Source organism: Rattus norvegicus, chromosome 18 (assembly GCF_036323735.1).
Source record: "Rattus norvegicus strain BN/NHsdMcwi chromosome 18, GRCr8, whole genome shotgun sequence".
NCBI lineage: Eukaryota > Metazoa > Chordata > Mammalia > Rodentia > Muridae > Rattus > Rattus norvegicus.
In genome coordinates, this window is record NC_086036.1 from 63,535,795 (window position 1) to 63,554,990 (window position 19,196).

The 19,196-nt window shown below is 41.5% G+C and overlaps 1 protein-coding gene across 3 annotated transcripts in view; it reads right to left on the bottom strand.

The window, feature by feature from the left end:
• Window positions 1-19,196, bottom strand: part of Ptpn2 (protein tyrosine phosphatase, non-receptor type 2) — a 65,682-nt gene that overhangs the window by 36,905 nt on the left and 9,581 nt on the right. For all 3 annotated transcript variants that reach the window (NM_053990.3, NM_001414231.1, XM_008772081.4), the window contains exon 2: window positions 12,505-12,595. In NM_053990.3, the coding sequence (NP_446442.1) occupies window positions 12,505-12,595 (91 nt within the window). The remainder of the gene's footprint in view (window positions 1-12,504; window positions 12,596-19,196) is intronic.

Sequence of the window (19,196 nt, forward strand, 5' to 3'; positions counted from 1 at the left end):
CGACTTAGAAGAAGAGAAGAAAGGCCTAGACAGAGTTTCCTTAAGGTCATGTTCAATCATTGGCACCCTATTTCTATGTATTGTTTAGGGAGGATTATGACTTCACCAGGGCCCATGAATAAGGCAATTCCATTATTTTGACTAGAGTACTAGTGCTTGGGATGTAGCTAAACAGACAGAGTGCTGGCCAGGAACACCAGACGACTAGGCATTAACTCCCTAGTCCCTCCTAACCCGGATGATGACAGATAGGCCTGTCATCCCAGCAAGAATACCACAAGTTCAAAGTCATCCCAGCCTCAGCAACTCCTGACCAATGTTAGACTATCTTAAACCCACAAATAAAATAGCCTACATGTTTGTGTTAAACAGAAGAATCACATCCAATTTCAGTTTAGTACTATGTTCCTCTTCCAGAAGCCACATGCTTGCAATCACACCCTATGTTAAGCAGACTGCTGCAAAAGAAAAGAGAGCACGAGAAGGAAAAGATGGAGTGAAATGACTGCTCGGTCTTTATTATTTTTACCAAAGAATCACCCTTAACATTCCAATGACAAGTACAAAATCTTTGACATTCCTATTTTATCTAAGTCTTTGAGTAATTTGAAATTCCACTTCATTCACCTTCATTTTTAATTCCCCCAAATTCTGAATACAGGTAGCTCTGAAGGACAGGCCATGCTCTCCCCACTCAGAGCACTCTCCATGAGCACTTCAGCTGCACCATCCAGTACAAGTTCTACAGCAGAGCTTCCCAGACAATGAAATGTAGCTTCTACAGGGGCCTGCTCAAAATTCTACCTTAGGACAAGATTCTAGGTCACTTAGTCAGCAAGGAGGAAACATTCCCTCAGGCCCCCAACCCATTATGATTTGCCTTTAAAATGAAGCTTGCGGTAGTCCAGGACCGTTAGTCACCACTAAGTCCCACCTTTCGTCCTGGCTACCCAGGACCAACTTTAATAAACTATTAACATGATATTGGTCCAATTTACACTTTACTGTAATTCTCGCATTTTTACAGTGTTGTGGTTTGTCAGGAAGTTATCTGTATTTTGATGCTAATTCCACTGCCCCTAGGACAGCAGCCTAGTCATGTATTCAGGAATCAGTTGACTTCACCAGAACCTTGCCATTGAATTTGTAAAGTACAGGTAAGGGGCAGGTATAGGATAGAAGGAGGCCTGTCATTGGAGGAGAAAGAAGGATGGGCGGGAGAGAAGTTTGAAGGAAGAGGAGGAGACTAGAACAGAAAGGAAAGACAGGAAGAGGAGACGGTGAGAAGCCATGGCGGGTGATGTTAAGATTCTGCTCTGTGTATTTACAGGTTATTAATGTTCTCAAGGGATGGATGGTACCGGGCTTTGTATGTTTAAATGGGCAATTATATCTTACCAATTGGGTTAAGGATTATTGTGTTGTATGTTCTTTTATGTGAGGGTTTGAGTGTAAGAAAGTGTGTGGCTGAGATGTGTGTCCGCCAAGATATCTAGCAGATATCTTGGGACACCGCGGTGCGGACCTAGCGGGGTAAACGACAACTACTCTTTTTTATTATTATATTTTTACAACAACATTACAGGCATTCATTTACGTGTGTATAATTCTTCATATATGCATGTAACTATGTATGTAGTATAAAACTATTACATCACAGAAGGTACTGTGTGCTATTTCACATTTCTCTCACCCCATCTCTAACTCCATTACTAAACACAGTCTCCGCTACTGAAAGGCACACACCTTTAGTCCTAGCACTTGAGGCAGAGGCAGGTCAATGTCTATGAGTCTAAGGAGAGGCTGGTGGTCCACACAGCAAGTTCTAGGACAATCAAGCACTTAGAAGAAAAACAAAAAGTCAACTGGACGAAGGCGCTGCCAGCACTGCAGAGGCAGAAACAGGTAGATCTCTGAATTTGATGCCAGTCAGGTCTACAGAGTTGAATTTTAGGTCTACACAGAGAAACCCTGCCTTGAAAATAAGTTACAAAGGGGCTAGTAAAATAGCTACTATTTAAAGTGCTCACCATGGAAGCCTAACAGCCTAAGTTTGTAGAACCAAATCCCAGAAATTGTCCTTTGATGTCTGCCCTTGTGGGATGATGTCACAGGTGAGGCAGGTACAAGATAGAAGGAGGCCTGTCATTGGACAAGGAAGGATGGGCGGGAGAAAAGTTTGAAGGAAGAGGAGGAGGCTGGAACGGAAAGAGGAAGAGACAGGAGGGAGAGGGAGAGAAGCCGTGGCAGGACAATATGGCGGTGACGTTAAGATTCCACGCTGTTCCTTTACAGGTTGTTACAAATGTTTTCAATAGATGAATGTGCACTGGGCTTTGTATGTTTATGTGAGCAATTATATCTTATCAATTGGGTCAAAAGTTATTGTGTTGTGTGTTCTTTCATGTGTAGACTTAAGTGTAAGGGAGTGTGGGGTGGCTGGTCTGGGCCACCACCGAGTTGGGATGTGTGTTTCTGGCATGGAGACCTGCCTTGGGAACTAGGTAGGTAGAGAGATTGCTGATGGCTCAGAGAGAGGCCTTTGGCAGTGTGATAGGGGATGGAGCAGAGCAGGTGAGACGCTTTGCTGACTGAGAATTAAGATATCCAGCAGATATCTTGGGGCACCGCGGTGCTGAACCAAGTGAGGTAAAAGACAGCCATACTTTTTTTTTTTACAACAACACACTCTTGTGCTGTGACATATATACCCACAGGCAATAATAAAATTTTTAAAATTATATTTAAAAATAAATGTATGTAATCTCTTGACACTGGATTTTTTTTTTACTCTCAATCTGAATTCTCTGAAATCTACCCATTGTGTGTGTGTGTGTGTGTGTGTGTGTGTGTGTGTGTGTGTGTGTATGGTTTGTTCCTTTTTATTGGTTAGCAATATCCAACAATATAAACTTACTAATCACCTATTACTGAAAGACATTTGAGTTGTTCCCAATTTGAACTCATTACAAATAAAGCCATTATGAATATTCATTTACACATCTGTGCATGAATAGGGTTTTCATTTCTCTGAGATAAATGCTAAAAAAAATCTAACTGCTAGGTCACAGAAGTATAAATTCAGGTGTGTGAAGAATACTCGTATCATTGGGTATGGTGCCATATGCCTTTAATCCTAGCATTTGGAAGACAGAGGCAGGCAGACCTCTGAGTTCAAGGCCAGCCTAGCCTACAAAGAGAAAACCTGACTGGGGGGAGGAGGGGGGTTCAGAGGGTATAGCTATACCATTCCTATCAGCCACTTAGGAGATCAAGGTTCTCTGTAATCCTGGGGTAGTATGTCCTCTGTTTAGTAGGTATGTACAAGTATTTCTAATAGTTAATGGTGTTTTTCTTGTTCATATTTATCTGCCTTATGTATTCATACCTTCTGTCAACTTTCTAGTCAGTCTATTTCAAATATATCCCTAGTCAATCTGTATTCATCTCATTCTCCAAGACTTTTAAATGTCCACTTACTCCTTTTTATTTTGAGAGGAGGTCTCACTATGTATTTGTAACTTGTCTGGAACTCCCTATGTAATCAGGTTGGCTATGAACTCATAGCATCCCCTGCCTTAGCCGCCCAAGTGTTGGATTGAAGGCAAGCAGTACCATTCAATAACTAGTCTTATTTTTCTGAACAAGGTCTTTCTCTCTGAAGCCCAGATGAATAGAGAACTCAGAGCATTCTCCTGTCCTGGTCTCGCAAGTACTAGAGGTTGTAAGTAGCAAAGACAGACAGACAGACACACACACCTATTACAATTTCTAAAAACTATATATAATTTATGCTTTTGGTCTCTTCTTAAGACATCTTCAACAGCCTTAGATCCTGAATTTTCTCCCGTTCATTTCTTCTGGACAATTACTATCTCTTCCTTGCATTTAAGTACTTATTTATTTAATAGGTAATAAAATCATTATGTAAATGTTCAAATTATTCTGAAGTTGGCCAGTGGCTATCAGACTGGCTTAGGTATCTTCATGACATACTCCTATCAGTTTTTACTTGTTTAAGTCATGTCTGTACTTTACAGAAATTTGAGACATTCTAAACTCTCCCTTCTTTCTTCCTTTTATTTGTTTTGTTTTGTTTTATTTTAAGACAGGGACCTACTTTGTAGCTCTGGCTAGCTCTGAGATCTGCCTGTCTGTGTCCTGAGTGCTGTGATTAAAGGCATGTGCCATCATATCCAGGCCCTTTTTGAGCCCCTTTGTGAAACAGAGCCTAGCAGTGTTGTTCAAGCTGCCCTTCAGCTCACAATTGTCCTGCTTTTGACTCCTGAGTGCTAGGAACACAAGCTTTTGTTACTGTACCTGTCTAAGGGATTACACGTTGTTCCAGCCCCAGAGATCAGCATTTCATCCAAGGAGCCCTATTTCCTTGTAGTAAAGAATGAACTTGAACAATTAAAGCTAAGTATGCCTGGTGCCAACATTGCTCTTAACACTTCTCAGTGAGGTTGAAGACATGGCTCAGTGGTTAAGGGCATGTCCTCTTGCAGAGGACATGAGTTTGGTTCCCAGTATCCACAATGGGTAGCGCACAACAGCCTACAACTCTAGTCTCAGGTGCAGCAACACTCTGAGCTCCAAAGACAAGTGTCCATACATGTTCATGCCTACCCACCCCAACACAGATGCATGCACATACAAGTAAAAATGTTAAAAGAATGTCTCATTAAAGAAGGCTAATCAACATATGGATATGGCTGTCAAATTCAAACCTATCTTTATAACTGGGCAAGCACTCTATTTCTAAGCTATATATTCCCAGCCTTTTCTACATATCAGTACTCAGTGAAAACCAGGTCTTCACATACAGCAAGTCTACTCTAACAGTATAGGGCTCACTCTAGCTCACTTGTTACACAAGGTCTTTCCTTTAGGGACATTATCACCTTTCCATGCCTTTTAAACAACCCCAAGGGCAGTCACACTGAATTAGTCAGTGACTGAGAAGAGTAAGTAGAGGGAAGTGTTTTGGTTGGTTGGTTTTTGAGACAAGATCTCTTTGTTGTGTATCTCTGGCTGTCTTGGAACCTGCTATGTAGAACAGGCTAGCCTTTAACTCACAGAACCTTGAACTCAAAAGATCCACTTACCTCTGCCTGAGTAATGGGATTAAAGGCATGTAACAGGGCAGTGTAATGGTGTTTTCAATACTCCCTTTGTTATTCTATTATCCATAAATAGCAAAAGAAAACTGGAACACCCTAGCTATGAATGAATGAAAAATGGAAGCTAATATATAAAATCTTAATTAAATAGTTAACAAACAACAAAAGAACAAAAAGACCCCACAATTTTTCAAAAGCTTGGGCAAAGAAATCTATGTCAACATGCTACAGACAGTTGCACATCCATGTATATACTATTATGAACCATTCACAACAGCTAGGAAATGAAACCAACCCAGAAGTCCTCAGCCCAGCATGACTTCTGGCACCCAAAAACAAACAAAACATAACCCAAACAACTCCTTACTGGGGGATGGAAACTTCAGTCTGGAAAGGGTAAGGAGGAAGGCTGCACTTGATAAGGAATCAAGAGATGGAGGGGGAGAGGAGGGGACAAATGGACAAATAATGGTGAGATACAATGAGGTAGACCTGTACTTCCAGTCAGTTCGGAGGCCGAGGCAAGAGTATCTAAAGTTTAAGACTGGTTTCTTGCCTAGGCTTACATGCTGGTTCAAGGGCCAGCCTGTGCAACTTAGCAGAATGCTGTCTCAAAAGAGAAACAGTACAAAAGGGATAGAGATGTAACCTGCCAAGCATGCACCAAGTCCTCGCTTCAATCCCCAAAAAACACAAAGAGTATAAATCAACTGTTTCCAGATCTCTAGTGAAGCTTTCCACATACTCAGAAATGTTCTCTAGGAAGAACCTGCAAAGAATCTACACTCTGTATGAATAACACAACAATGAATGTAGTGGTTAACAGTTCACTGTCTATAAAACTAGAATCCAATGTTATCCTGTTTACTCATGAACCTAATTCCTTGATTTGGACTTAATACAGAATAGTTTCATTCCTATATAAATACGTTCAAGAGTTAAAATAAGCTATATACTGCTCTGTTAAGGTCATTTCTTTCTCTGCATAATAAACTCTAGTGTCTTCACTGAGTTCTGGTTCTTTTATGCTTTGAATCTACTCCAGTTCAGCTGATGGCTTACAGAAATGAATTATTAAAAAGACAAACAGCTTTGATTCAACTTTGATTAAAAATGAATATTAAAAACAAGTTTTAAAAACTGAAGACAGAAATACTCAAGTCCTCTAACAGTTAATGAAAAGCTTTTAAATAATTTTCATTACTGACAACATTTTTTTAAGATTTATTTATTTATTATATATAAGTACACTGTAGCTGTCTTCAGACACACCAGAAGAGGGCATCAGATCCCGTTACAGATGGTTGTGAGCCACCATGTGGTTGCTGGGATTTGAACTCAGGACCTCTGGAAGAGCAGTCAGTGCTCTTCACCACTGAGCCATCTCTCCAGCCCATGACTGAGAAATTAAAGCATCAAACTAAAATGTCATCTGTATTTTTAAAGTTTCATTTTGATAAGGAAAAGTTAAATATGCATTTTTCTGGTTATTATCCTATAACCAAATTTAGATTAGTCCTAGAACATGTCTCTGTAATTGTTAGATACAGAGTTTCTATATATTTTGCCTACTATATCAAACTTGGTACAAACTTGGTGCAAACCTCCCATCTTCTCTTTTTAAATATAATTTAGAAAAAACCTTTTTATAAATGTACATATCTTATATTTAGGTGTATGACTATCTTCTCTGCCTATATGTTACGTATGCCAAGTGTGTGCTTGGTACCAATGGATATCAGAAAAGGGCATCTGATCCCCTGGAACCAGAGTTAAAGACAGTCTGTAAGCAACCTGTAAGTGTTGAGAACTGAGCCCAGGACCTCTGCAAGAGCATACACTCTTACCCACTGAGCCGTCTCTCCCCCAAGAAAAGTTTTTACTTTTCATTTCTTACATTTGAAGTCCTCATCAATGACATCACTAATCTGAGTCTTTGGTATAGTCCTTAACCATGACGCGAGTGCAGCTGAGCAAGTTTTCCCTTCTGTCAGTCTCGCAGAGGCTTACTCATTTCCCTAGCTTCTAATCATGAACCCTAAGGAGGTTGATTCTGCAAACCTGACACACATCACAGGTGGATGAGTCACACATAAAGATAGGTATGCTATTGTGTCAATTCCACTTCGCTAAGATAAGGGCAATCTTCAGCACCTCTGGCAATGCAGAATTAAATTTAATACACTTCCATCAGCAATACCTTCGTAGGCTATGGAGGGTTAGGTGAGAAGTCAATCTTAAATAAATTCAAATTTCTGCCCCTCACGAGATTCAGTGACAGGTGAGAGATAAATCAACTTCTTTGTAATACTGTGTCCTCCATGAGCCCACAGGGTCTTAGCACTTTGGAGGCAGAAGAAGGAGGATCAAGGCCAACTTGGGTCTGAGAAAGGGAAACTTTCTTTTTTCAAAAAGCTAAGGCTAGCTGTGGTGGCTTAAAACTGTAACCCCAGCATTTGGGAAGCTGAAGCAGGAAGAATTGCCCAGCAGGGGAGGAAGAATCTGTAGAGACCATATCCAGAGGTTAAGCAAGGCCCCTGGTTGGGAGATTGGGTCACCCACCCTTCTCAAAATTTTAACCCAAAGTTGCTCCTGTCTAAAGAAAATAAAGGGCAAAGTGTGGAGCAGAGACTGAAGGAAAGGCCATCCAAAGACTGCCCCACCTGGGGATCCATCCCACATGCAGTCACCAAACCCAGACACTATTGAGGATGCTAAGAAGTGCTTGCTGACAGGAGCCTGATATAGCTGCCTCCTGAGACACTCTGCCAGAGCCTGACAAATACAGAAGCAGATGCTCATGACTGAGTACAGGGACCCCAATGGAGGAGTTAAAGAAAGGACTGAAGTAGCTGAAAGGGTTTACAACTCCATAGGAAGAACAACAATATCAACCAACCAGACCCCCCCCCCCAGAGCTTCCAAAAACTAAACCACCAAACAAAGAGTACACATGGAGCGACCCATGACTCCAGCCGCATATGTGGCAGAGATGGCCTTGTTGGACATCAATAGGAAGAGGCACCCTTGGTCCTGTGAAGGCTTGATTCCCCAGTGTAGGGGAATGACAGAGCGGTGAGGTGGGAGGGGGACCACCCTCATAGAAGCAGGGGGAGGGGGGATCAGATAGGAGGGTTCCGGAGGGAAAACCAGGAAAAAGGATAACATTTGAAATGTAAGTACATAAAATATCCAATAAATAAATAAATAAATAAATAAATAAATAAATAAATAAATAAATAAGAATATGTGCTGGTCTTCTAGTTTTAGTTTCCAGAACCTTCATGGCAGATCACAGTCATCTTTTAATTCAACACATTCTCCTAGCCTCTTCAGATACCAGGTACACATTTGGTACAGAACTACAGACAGACAAAACCTTGATATACATAATAAATAAATTTTAAAAGCCCATAAACACAGACTTGTTGCCAGGTGTGGTAATGCATACCTTTAATCCTAGCAAAATGAGAGGCTGAGAAGGTTGATCTGAGGTCAAGGACAGCCTGATCTATACAAAAAGTTCAGACCAGCCAAGAGTACATACTGAGACCCTCTCTCTAAAAGAGTACCATGTCATTTCACTGGAGGGAGAAGGTAAGTCTCTAACTTTTTGTTATTTTCTCTCCACGTATCAACTCATTTAAACACATACTTACTGAGAATATTCTTCTTCTGTAGCAGAATGGACTATGATTATAGATCACACACACACACACACACACACACACAAAACATTGCTTCCACAACTTCCTCTACATGGTGAAAAGATCAGCCAGTAGGCTGTCAAGTTGGCATTTCATGGAGAAGACTGTCACTGTCATTAAAGAGAGGAGTGATACTTCAGTGAGGGAGCACCATATTTGAACTAGTATGTTAGAACTAGTCATAATGGGAGAATGCTAAGTAATTCAGTCTTACTGAAATGAATAATTTGTAGGAAAATAGGCTATAAGAAAAATCTAGGTGTATAAAGGAACCTAAAGGTATATAAAAAGTTAGGATGATGATAACAAACTTAAATGGGCCGGAAAACAACTTGGATAGTATGAGAAAGGAAGAAAGCAGCAATAGATTGGTGCTCTGTGTGTGTGTGTGTGTGTGTGTGTGTGTGTGTGTGTGTGTGTGTGTGTGTGTGTGTGAGAGAGAGAGAGAGAGAGAGAGAGAGAGAGGGAGAGAGGGAGAGAGAGCAAGTGCCTGTGTAAATATACACACATGTCTGTTGCACATGTCTGCTGAAGTTGAAGGTGTTTTGTGAGCCACCCTGTGGATACTGATGACTGACCCCAAGTTCTCTGCAAGAGTAGTATTTGGCTCTTAACTCCTAAGCCATCTATATAGCCCCAATACTTTAGAAGTTATGTAATAAATCACAAAAACAAGTATATACATAAGAAAACATTTTAAATACATCGTGGAAATCAAAGTTCTAACTACTCAGTTACTAATTAGATGTGGAAGATGAATAAGGAGTCTGTTTCCAGTATTAATCAATATGTAAATGGTGGTACCAGTTACGAACAGAAGGAGTAAAGCAATATAAGGAATAAGCACCCTACTGCTCATGAAGACTAACTCCATGTCAGGTTGGCACATGACAACAGAGATGGACATCTGCAAACATCTGGAGTTAAGACCAAGACTGCAGATCATGTGATGCCATGAAAATCAACACGGCAATTGGCCCCAGAAAATGAGACCACTCATAGATTAAGGAAAAATAGTGCAAAGATCCTTGGACAGAATAAAGATCAATCGAGGATGCAAGGCTCTAAAAGAGGGAGAGCCTTTACAGAAAAAGTAAAACAAGTCTTTGAGAAGGAAGATACAGTCAACAATCTCACAAGACACAGAAGGGTAAGAAGAGAAAGCAAGGGAAAGTTTTCTAAAGCATTTGAAAGCTAGTAAGTGTCATTAAGTTCCAGTGAAGAGGGTATGGTAGGAGCATGGGGGGGTGTGCGTAAAGACATCACAGGTGATCGGGACAGACAAAGGAGAATTGATCCTTTTTTTTTTTTTTTTTTTTTGGTTCTTTTTTTCGGAGCTGGGGATCGAACCCAGGGCCTTGCGCTTCCTAGGTAAGCGCTCTACCACTGAGCTAAATCCCCAGCCCCAGAATTGATCCTTTTTATCCACACCCCCCACCCCTTTCAAGACTGCCACCACTACCTGGTTTCTTTTATTTTTTTTTTTAATTTTATGTGTATGGGTGTTTTGTGTACATGTTTATCTATGTACCACTTGTGTGCCCAATGCCTGCAGAGGCTAGGAGAGGGCATCAGATTCCCTAAACTGTATGTAGTTAGAGATGCTGTGAGCCACCATGTGGGTGCTAGGAATTAAACCCGTGTCCTCTCAAAGAGTAGCCAGTGCTCCTCTAAGCCATTTCTCCAGTCCGAGAATATACTCTTTCTAAACTGTTGTGTACAGCTGGGCAGTGGTGGTGATGGTAGAGCAGACCTTTAATCCCAGCACTTGGGAGGCAGAGGCAGGGATATCTGTGAGTCTGAGGTCAGCCTGTTCTACAGAGTGAGTTCCAGACAGTCAGGACTACACACAGAAATCCTGTCTCAAAAAACAAAAACAAACAAAAAAAACCCTGTTGTATAGATGCATAGATCTACCTAGGAAATAAAGCAAGGGTGGGAGGGGGAGGGAAAGGCATTCTACAGCATATTTATATAATAAGAAGGAAAAGCAAAGAGAAAGAGGAAGATAGCAAGGCCCACCAGGAGGGAGGAAGGAGGGATATACAAAGGGATATACAAAGGACTAGACAAGGCATGGAGAAACAGATGCTCTGCTTCTAGGACTTCAGGGACGTGTTTGAACTGAGGCACTCACTTTCCAGGTGGCACATTGTAGCTTAAGTGTTATTTGTTTTTTAAAGATTTATATATGCTATGATATGAGTACAGTGTCACTGTCTTCATACACACAGGAGGGCATCGGATCCCGTTACAAATGGTTGTGAGCTAATACATAGTTGCTGGGAATTGAACTCAGGACCTCTGGAAGAGCAGTCAGTGCTCTTAAGTGCTGAGCCATCTCTCCAGCCCCAAGTGTTATTTCTTGACTCAAAAGTTTTTAAACTCTCTAAGGGATCTTCCAAAATGGGGCTTCACAAATTGGAGAAATAAGGTCAAAGAGATTTTAAAATAGCTCAATAGCTATGAGTAACAGGCTGGTTAAAGAAGGATATGGCAACACTTGAATAAACTAAAAGTCAAAGTATTAAAGAACCTAGTGGGGGTTGGGGATTTAGCTCAGTGGTACAGTGCTTGCCTAGCAAGCTCAAGGCCCTGGGTTCGGTCCCCAGCTCTGGGGAAAAAAAAAAAAAAAAGAGTGCAGGTGAAAGCTGGTGAAAGCTGGTGTGGTGGCACTGGCCTGTGATTCCATCACTTAGGAGGCCGACACAGGAAGGTCGCAGTTGGAGGACAGTATAGGAGAGGCAGGAAGCTCTGCCAGAAAATAAAAATCCCTCCCTGCTTTCTTTGTGGGCATGGATCAGAGTAGAGAATGCTGAAGAGGTCTAGGAGCTCTAAGGCTGGTGTTTCCTGGTGTTTACTCAGATATTAGGGCACCAAGCAGAATGTGCTGAGGAGGGGGATGACACGAAGCACTGTAAATGGCTCTGAAGCCTAGAGAAGAGGGCTGTACAACAGGGATTAATAGCCTTGGTGGGGTCATTTCATTGGCAGACTGAGGATCCCCGGATGAGGCTAGGAAATACTAAGGGGTTATAGGTAGCAAGAATAAGGAACATCCTCCATCTAAGGGCAACAGACAGATTAAGTGCTGAATTCTACCAGATCTTAGAAGAGTTAATCAGATGTTCCTCAGACCAAAGAGGGATGGTGAGGTGACTAAGTAAATGTAAGGGCTGGAGCCTGGATCCCCAGAACCTGCGTGGAAGGTCAGTTGGGTGTGGCAGCCTGACTGCAATCCCAGTACAAGTTATAACAGAACAAGTCGGCTAGCCAGATTAGCTGGAATAGAGTTCTAGGTTCAGAACTTGATCTCTAGGGTGGAAAGTGATCAAGGAAGACATCTGCTCAACCTCAACCTTCTATACATGTATGTACATACACATGAGAAAATGTAGACCTTAGACCTGGTGTGGTGGCTGACACTTAAAATGGAAATACCCTGGAGGCTGAGGCAAGAGAACTGCTGCGTATCTGAGGTTAGCCTGTGCTACACAGTAATTTCCAGAACAGCCTGGACTGCACAGTAAAAGCCCATCTCAGACAAAACGAAAAGGATATAAAAGTTTAAAAATTGCTACACTAATCAATCTTTCCCCAAAGATTGTCACTGCATCATGTCTCCTGAAACAAACTGAAAAGCATACACATGCACATAAACCCACAGTACTTACATGGGCTTACATCTCTGTATCTGTTTCGATTTCTGTTTTCTGGAAACTTGGCCACTCTATGAGGATAGTCATGGGATTCATTTCGAATTTCCTTAAAATAACAAAAATATATATTTAATATCCCTCTTAAATTTTATAAAGCAACATATACTCTCCCAGCCAATATAGGATAACATTAAAAGCACTTAGGTTAAGCACTCTACAAAGCAGTGTTTCTATCATAACAAACCTCACAACACTAACAGAAATGACTTGTGCCACTTATGCATTTTTACATTCACCAGTTACACTTGCTCTATATCACAGTGTAATTCTATTTCAAAATATCATTTTTCATCAAGATGACTAAACTTTAGTACTAATGCTTAGTAAGTCTAAATATACGGAAATGAAAGTTGCTTCACTTCTATTTACTCACCCCATGTGTGTCACAGCTCGTATTTTACGTTAGTTTTCTTCAAGAAAAGTACGGTTTCACCTGAGAAATCTTTTTTTTTTAAGATTTATCTATTTATTTGTTTACTTTATTTACTTATTATCTGTAAGTACACTGTAGCTGTCTTCAGAGACACCAGAAGAGGGCGTCAGATCTCATTACAGATGGTTATGAGCCACCATGTGGTTGCTGGGATTTGAACTCAGGACCTCTGGTAGGGCAGTCAGTGCTCCTAACCACTGAGCTGTCTCTCCAGCCCCTCACCTGAGAAATCTTATTAACACTGATGCAACTATAAAAGGGATTTAAAAAAAAAACAAAACTGGGGGTTGGGGATTTAGCTCAGTGGTAGAGCGCATACCTAGGAAGCGCAAGGCCCTGGGTTCGGTCCCCAGCTCCGAAAAAAAGAACCAAAAAAAAAAAAAAAAAAACTGCTGGTAACTGCGTGTGGTGGCTTTAATCTCAACGCTCCAAAGCTAGAGAGGTAGGTGCACCACTTGAGTTCCAGGTTAAACTTGACAGACAGACGGATGAATGGATGGACAGACACATATAGATAGATATACACACAGAGAGAAAAACAAAATTTATTAGTGAGCAGAGGATAGGGCTCCCTCCAAAATATCTTCACAAGAATCTTCAACTGTTCTGTTGTATACCTTCCACAGTGAATCTATTAGCTGCTAGTTCTTAGTTTTCAGTCTAGACAAACAATGACATGTATACCCTATAACAATTACTGATGTTGGGGGGAAAAAACAAAACAACAACAACAAAAAGAAACCCAAGGGCCAGGCCTAGTGGCCAACACCTTTAATCCTACCTAACACTTGGGGAGTCAGAGGCAGGTGGATCTCTGTGAGTTCAAGGCCAGCATGGTCTACAAAGTGAGGCCAGCATGCTAGGTGTCTGTTACACTGAGAAACCCTGTCTCAAAAAACAAAACAAACAAAAGACTCAGGAAAAACCTAGGAAAAAAGAGCAGAAAGACTGAGAAAGATTGAGTCAAAGGACCAGGATACCTGCAATAAGAGTTTGTATCCTGACTGTCCTGGAACTCAATCTATAGACCAGGTTAACCTCAAACTCAGAGATTCACCTATCTCTGCCTCCCACTGAATTAAAGGCCTGCACCACCACCACAAAGCTAGATTGTCTCTTCTTTTTTTTTTTTTGGTTCTTTTTTTCGGAGCTGGGGACCGAACCCAGGGCCTTGCGCTTCCTAGGCAAGCGCTCTACCACTGAGCTAAATCCCAAACCCCTAGATTGTCTCTTCTTAAGGATTTTTTTTTAAGATTATTTATTTTATGTATACAAGTGTTCTATCTGCATGTACACCTGAATGCCAGAATCAGGCCACATTATAGATGGTTGAGAGCCACCATGTGGTTGCTGGGAATTGAACTCAGGACCTCTGAAGAGCAACCAGTGCTCTTAAGCACTGAGCCATCTCTCCAGGCCGGGTCTCTTTTTTTTTTTTTTTTTTAATATTTTATTTATTTATTATATATGAGTACACTGTAGCTGCCTTTAGACACACCAGACAAGGGCATCAGATCTCATTACAGATGGTTGTGAGCCACCATGTGGTTGCTGGGAACTGAACTCAGGACCTTGGGAAGAGCAGTCGGTGCTCTTAACCACTGAGCCATCTCTCCAGCCCCCCGGGTCTCTTCTTAAAATAGTAAACATAGGGGCCAGAGAGATGGCTCAGCAGTTAAGAACACAGACTGTTCTTCCAGAGTATACAGATTCAAGTCCCAGCACCCACACGGTGGCTAACATGTATAACCAGTTCCAGGGGATCTGACCCTCTCTTCTTAGCTCTGTAGGCACTATACACACATGATACAGATATACATGCAGGCAAAACACCCAAACACATAAAATAAAAAATAATAAATCCAAAAAATTTAAATAAAAAGGGCACAATGTGGTGAGGCGATAGGAAGCAGATGGACCTGGGAAGAGCTCCAGGGAAAAAGCAGGGATGTATGAATAAGATACAGGATATGAACTTCTCAAAGAATTAACTAAAATGCATTATTAAATAAATAAGTAAAAGATGGTAGGAGCTAGTACAGCAAGGACTTAAGATTTACAAAACAATGCCATACGTACACCCCATTCCAAAAATTCAGGCCTAAAAAAATAGAGCCATAACTTTCTTTTGTTAGCTCAGAATATAAAGAACTCTCTTGGTGAGTTCATTCTCTCTCGGCTCCTCCGTCTGCCACGTGTTTTTAACTTTGCCCAGTGTAAGAGCAGTTCCAGAGACGCACACTGACAGTCAGCCCCACTTTCCCTTCTTCCTCACTGAAGGTTCTAATTTGATTTTCCACTTACAAGAGCCTGATAAAAGGCCTCCTTCCCAGTTAAGAGCAGCCCAGTGAGCCAGGTGTGGTGGCCCAGTCTTAAATCCCAGCACTAGGGAGGCAGAGGCAGGTAGATCTCTGAAGCAGCCTCACCTACATAGAGAATGAGACCCTGTTTCAAAATGTTAAAAGGAGTATGACAAAAGGTAGCTAATGGGAATAAGAATCAGCACTGGGGGGCTGGGGGTTTAGCTCAGTGGTAGAGCGCTTACCTAGCAAGTGCAAGGCCCTGGGTTCAGTCCCCAGCTCCGGAAAAAAAAAAAAAAGAAAGAAAAGAAAAGAAAAGAAAAAAAGAAAGAATCAGCACTGGGCTTGGCTGTAAAAAGATTTATCCTGATGACTGCAGCCAAGTCAGCGAGCTGGCACACACTGGATATGCTGCTGGGTAGTAGCAGATACTGGCTGAGGTGGGAAGCCCACCTGAACCCAGGAGGTAGTGATCAAGGGCAACACTTAAGACCAGATCCTGCCTCAAAAATGAAACCTTAATCAATAAAGGAAAACTGCCTCAGCTAACTCTTGTCCTCTCTTGGGTTTTGACGTCCAGGAGTAAGAGGTGGGAATACGCAGGAACCTCCTGTGATCACTAGGTTTAAAAAAAAAAAAAAAAGGCAAATTGCAAAAAAGCTACACAGAAATTAAAGGCTACCATCAATGGCACTAGGGAGTCACATCTGTAGCCCTATCTTCAGAACTCTCACTATACAAAACATAAACTTATAGTCAATTATTGCTTTATTTTCCTTCCTTTGCAGCTAAATCAGGTGTCTAAATAATAAGGAGAATGTGCTGGCTAGTTTTATGACAACTGATAGGAAGGAACTCCAAGTGTTCCATAAGATCCAACTGTAGGGGCTGGGGATTTAGCTCAGTGGTAGAGCGCTTACCTAGGAAGCGCAAGGCCCTGGGTTCGGTCCCCAGCTCCGAAAAAAAGAACCAAAAAAAAAAAAAAAGATCCAACTGTAAACATTTCTCAATGAGTGATCGATCAATGGGGGGGAAGACCCAGCCCACTGTGGTGGTACCATCCCTGGGCTGGTAGTCCTAGGCTCTATAAGAAAGCAGACTGAGCAGACTTAAGGAGCAAGCCAGTAAGCAGCACCCCTCCCTCCAGGGCCTTTGCATCAACTCTGGCCTTCAGTTTTCTGCCCTGTTTGACTTCCTTCAATGAACAGTGAGTGCTGTGGAAGAGTAAGCCAAATAAACCCTTCCCTCCCTAACTTGCTTTTGGTCATGTTTCATCACAGTAACAAAAACCCTAAGGCAGAAGAGCATAACCAAATCTTATCACAAACTACCACCTGACACGGGACAGCTTGAGTCCCCCCACCCCCTTTTTTTTCTGGGTAATAACCAAGACATAACTTTTATGAGCATTTAGTGTTAGCCCTCAAAGACATAGAGGCAGCTTATGTCATCCTCCATACCAGCTAAAAGGTGTGACAGGTGTGGCAGGTGCACAAAATGTATAACCCCCACCTAACCCCGCCCCATCCCACCCCACCCCAGATCTCTTCTCATTCTCTACCTGTCTTTCTGTCTTGTTTCTCGCTCCAATTCCCTTCTCTCTCCCTCATTCTCTGTTCTTTTTCTTTTTTTTTTTCTTTTTCTTTTTTTTGGTCTGTCTGCCTGTCTGTATCCATCTCTCCCCAAAGTCCCCAGTCCAGGGAGACATTTCAGTCTCCTCACTCCCCCTATAAACCTCTAGTATGTTACATGGCATAATTTCTTAGCAGCACAGCTTGGCAAGGCCCCCCAAAGGTACCCCACTTCCCTTCATGTATCCTATCACTTAGTATAGCCAATGAAATACATGTTTCTCAAAAAGAAACAAGGAATGCCAACAGCTGAGCTACTCACTCACCAAGGCTATGTTGCAAAACCAACTGATGTGCATTCTGGTGCTCAAAGTTTCCCTTTCTACAGCAGAAAGAAGCCACAAACCATGCTTCTACATCACTAGGTGAAGAATGCTGCCTGAAGGCAATTTAGGCTTAGGAAATCATTCAAGTGTACATTACAGTCATTACCATATTTTCAGAATTTTTTATTGCAACAAACCAGATGGTAAAATAATTCTTTTACAAAATCACAGAATTGAGAAGATCCTCCAAAGAGACATTTATAGAATCCTTAAAACAATATTATCGGATGATCATTAAAGAAACAGCCATAAGAAAATCTGTATCTTATGTTGCCTTTCTCACCATAAAAATCAGCATTTAAAGGAAAAAGGCATCAGGCAGCCACTCCCTTTACATCAGCACTACCGTGGTTTGAATGAAAATGCACCTATTAGCTGGTGTACATGAACACTTGGTCCTCGACTGATGGCGATTCCTGAGGGGTTATCGAACCTTAAGGACAATGAGCCTTGCTGGAGGAAACACCAGGATTTGAGAGTTCATGGCCTCACCCACTTCCACTTCACTCTGTTTTCTGGGCAACTTGCTGCTGTGTCTCCCCACCATTATGGACTCTTTCTGGAACCATAAGCCAAATAACCCCTTTTCTTCCTTAAGGTATTTTTGTCATACATATTTTATGACAGAAAAAAAAAAATCAATGCTTAAGTTGGAACCAAGAAGTGAAGCTGTTTATAAAGAAGCTGGCCACGTTTTGTTTTGTTTTGTTTTGTTTTGTTTTGTTTTGTTTTGTTTTTGAGGAAGTGGAAGACTTTGAAAGTATGAGTTAGAAAAGCCACTGACCCAGCTCTGAAAAAAAGAAAAGAAAGAAAAAAAAAAAGAAAGAAAAGCCACTGAATGTTATAAGCAGCACTTTAATGAGCTGTGCTAGTAGGAACATGCAAGACAGAAGGGCTGAGAACAATCAGAACAGCTCTAGCTCACAGGGTTTCAGAGGTAAGCCAGGACTTTATTAGTAACTGGGCTACAGACTATCCCTGTAATTTTTAGCCAAAAAATCTGGCTATCTTCTACCACTGCCCTAAGACTTTACATGAAGCTAAATTTAAAGCGATGCACTAATTTCTTCATGGAGGAAATTCAAGAGAGAAACATATGAGTCAGTAATGTGATTATTACTGATCAATCTTATTCAGATCTACAATAAAAAGAGCACCTAGGACGGAAAAAATAGGAAATGTTCATTTGCAGAGAACAGGAGCACTAGAAAGTTTAGTACCACCCCAAGGCATGTGTTGCAAAGATTTGTTTTTTTTTCATTTAAGTTCATGCGATGGTTTGAATGAAAATGGCCCTCAAAGTCTCAAAGGGAGTGGCACTATTAAGAAGTGTGACCTTGTTGGAAGAATGAGTCACCAGGTTTTTGAGGATTCAGAAGCTCAACCTAGGCCCAGCCTAGGCCCAGCAGTTCATTCTTCCTTCCTACAGCCTGAAAATCCAGATGTAAAATTCTCAGCTCTAGCATTCCTACATTCCACCATGCTTCCTGCCATGATGATAATGAACTAAACCTCTGAACTTGAAGCCTACCCCAAATTAAATGTTTTCCTTTATAGGAGTTGCAATGGTCATGGTGTCTCTCTTCACGGCATCAGAAACTCTAAGACATTACACTGATGCAACTCAGTATAAAAGTGGAGCATTGGGGTTAGGGATTTGGCTCAGTGGTGGAGCACTTGCCTAGCAAGCGCAAGGGCCTGGGTTCGGTCCCCAGCTCCGAAGGAAAAAAAAAAGTGGAGCATGTAATGCTCTCATACTTGATCCCTTCATACGATGAATTGATAAATTTTAAGACCACACAAATATACCCTGAAACAATGCATAACCTATTCCATAACCTATTAATAGCTAATATACCTCACCTTTCTTTGATATGTCCTTGACAGCAGCTTATTTAAAAGCCCATACAGGTATGCAGTTCAATAAAATATTGCTCTGTTGGATATGACACAGTAA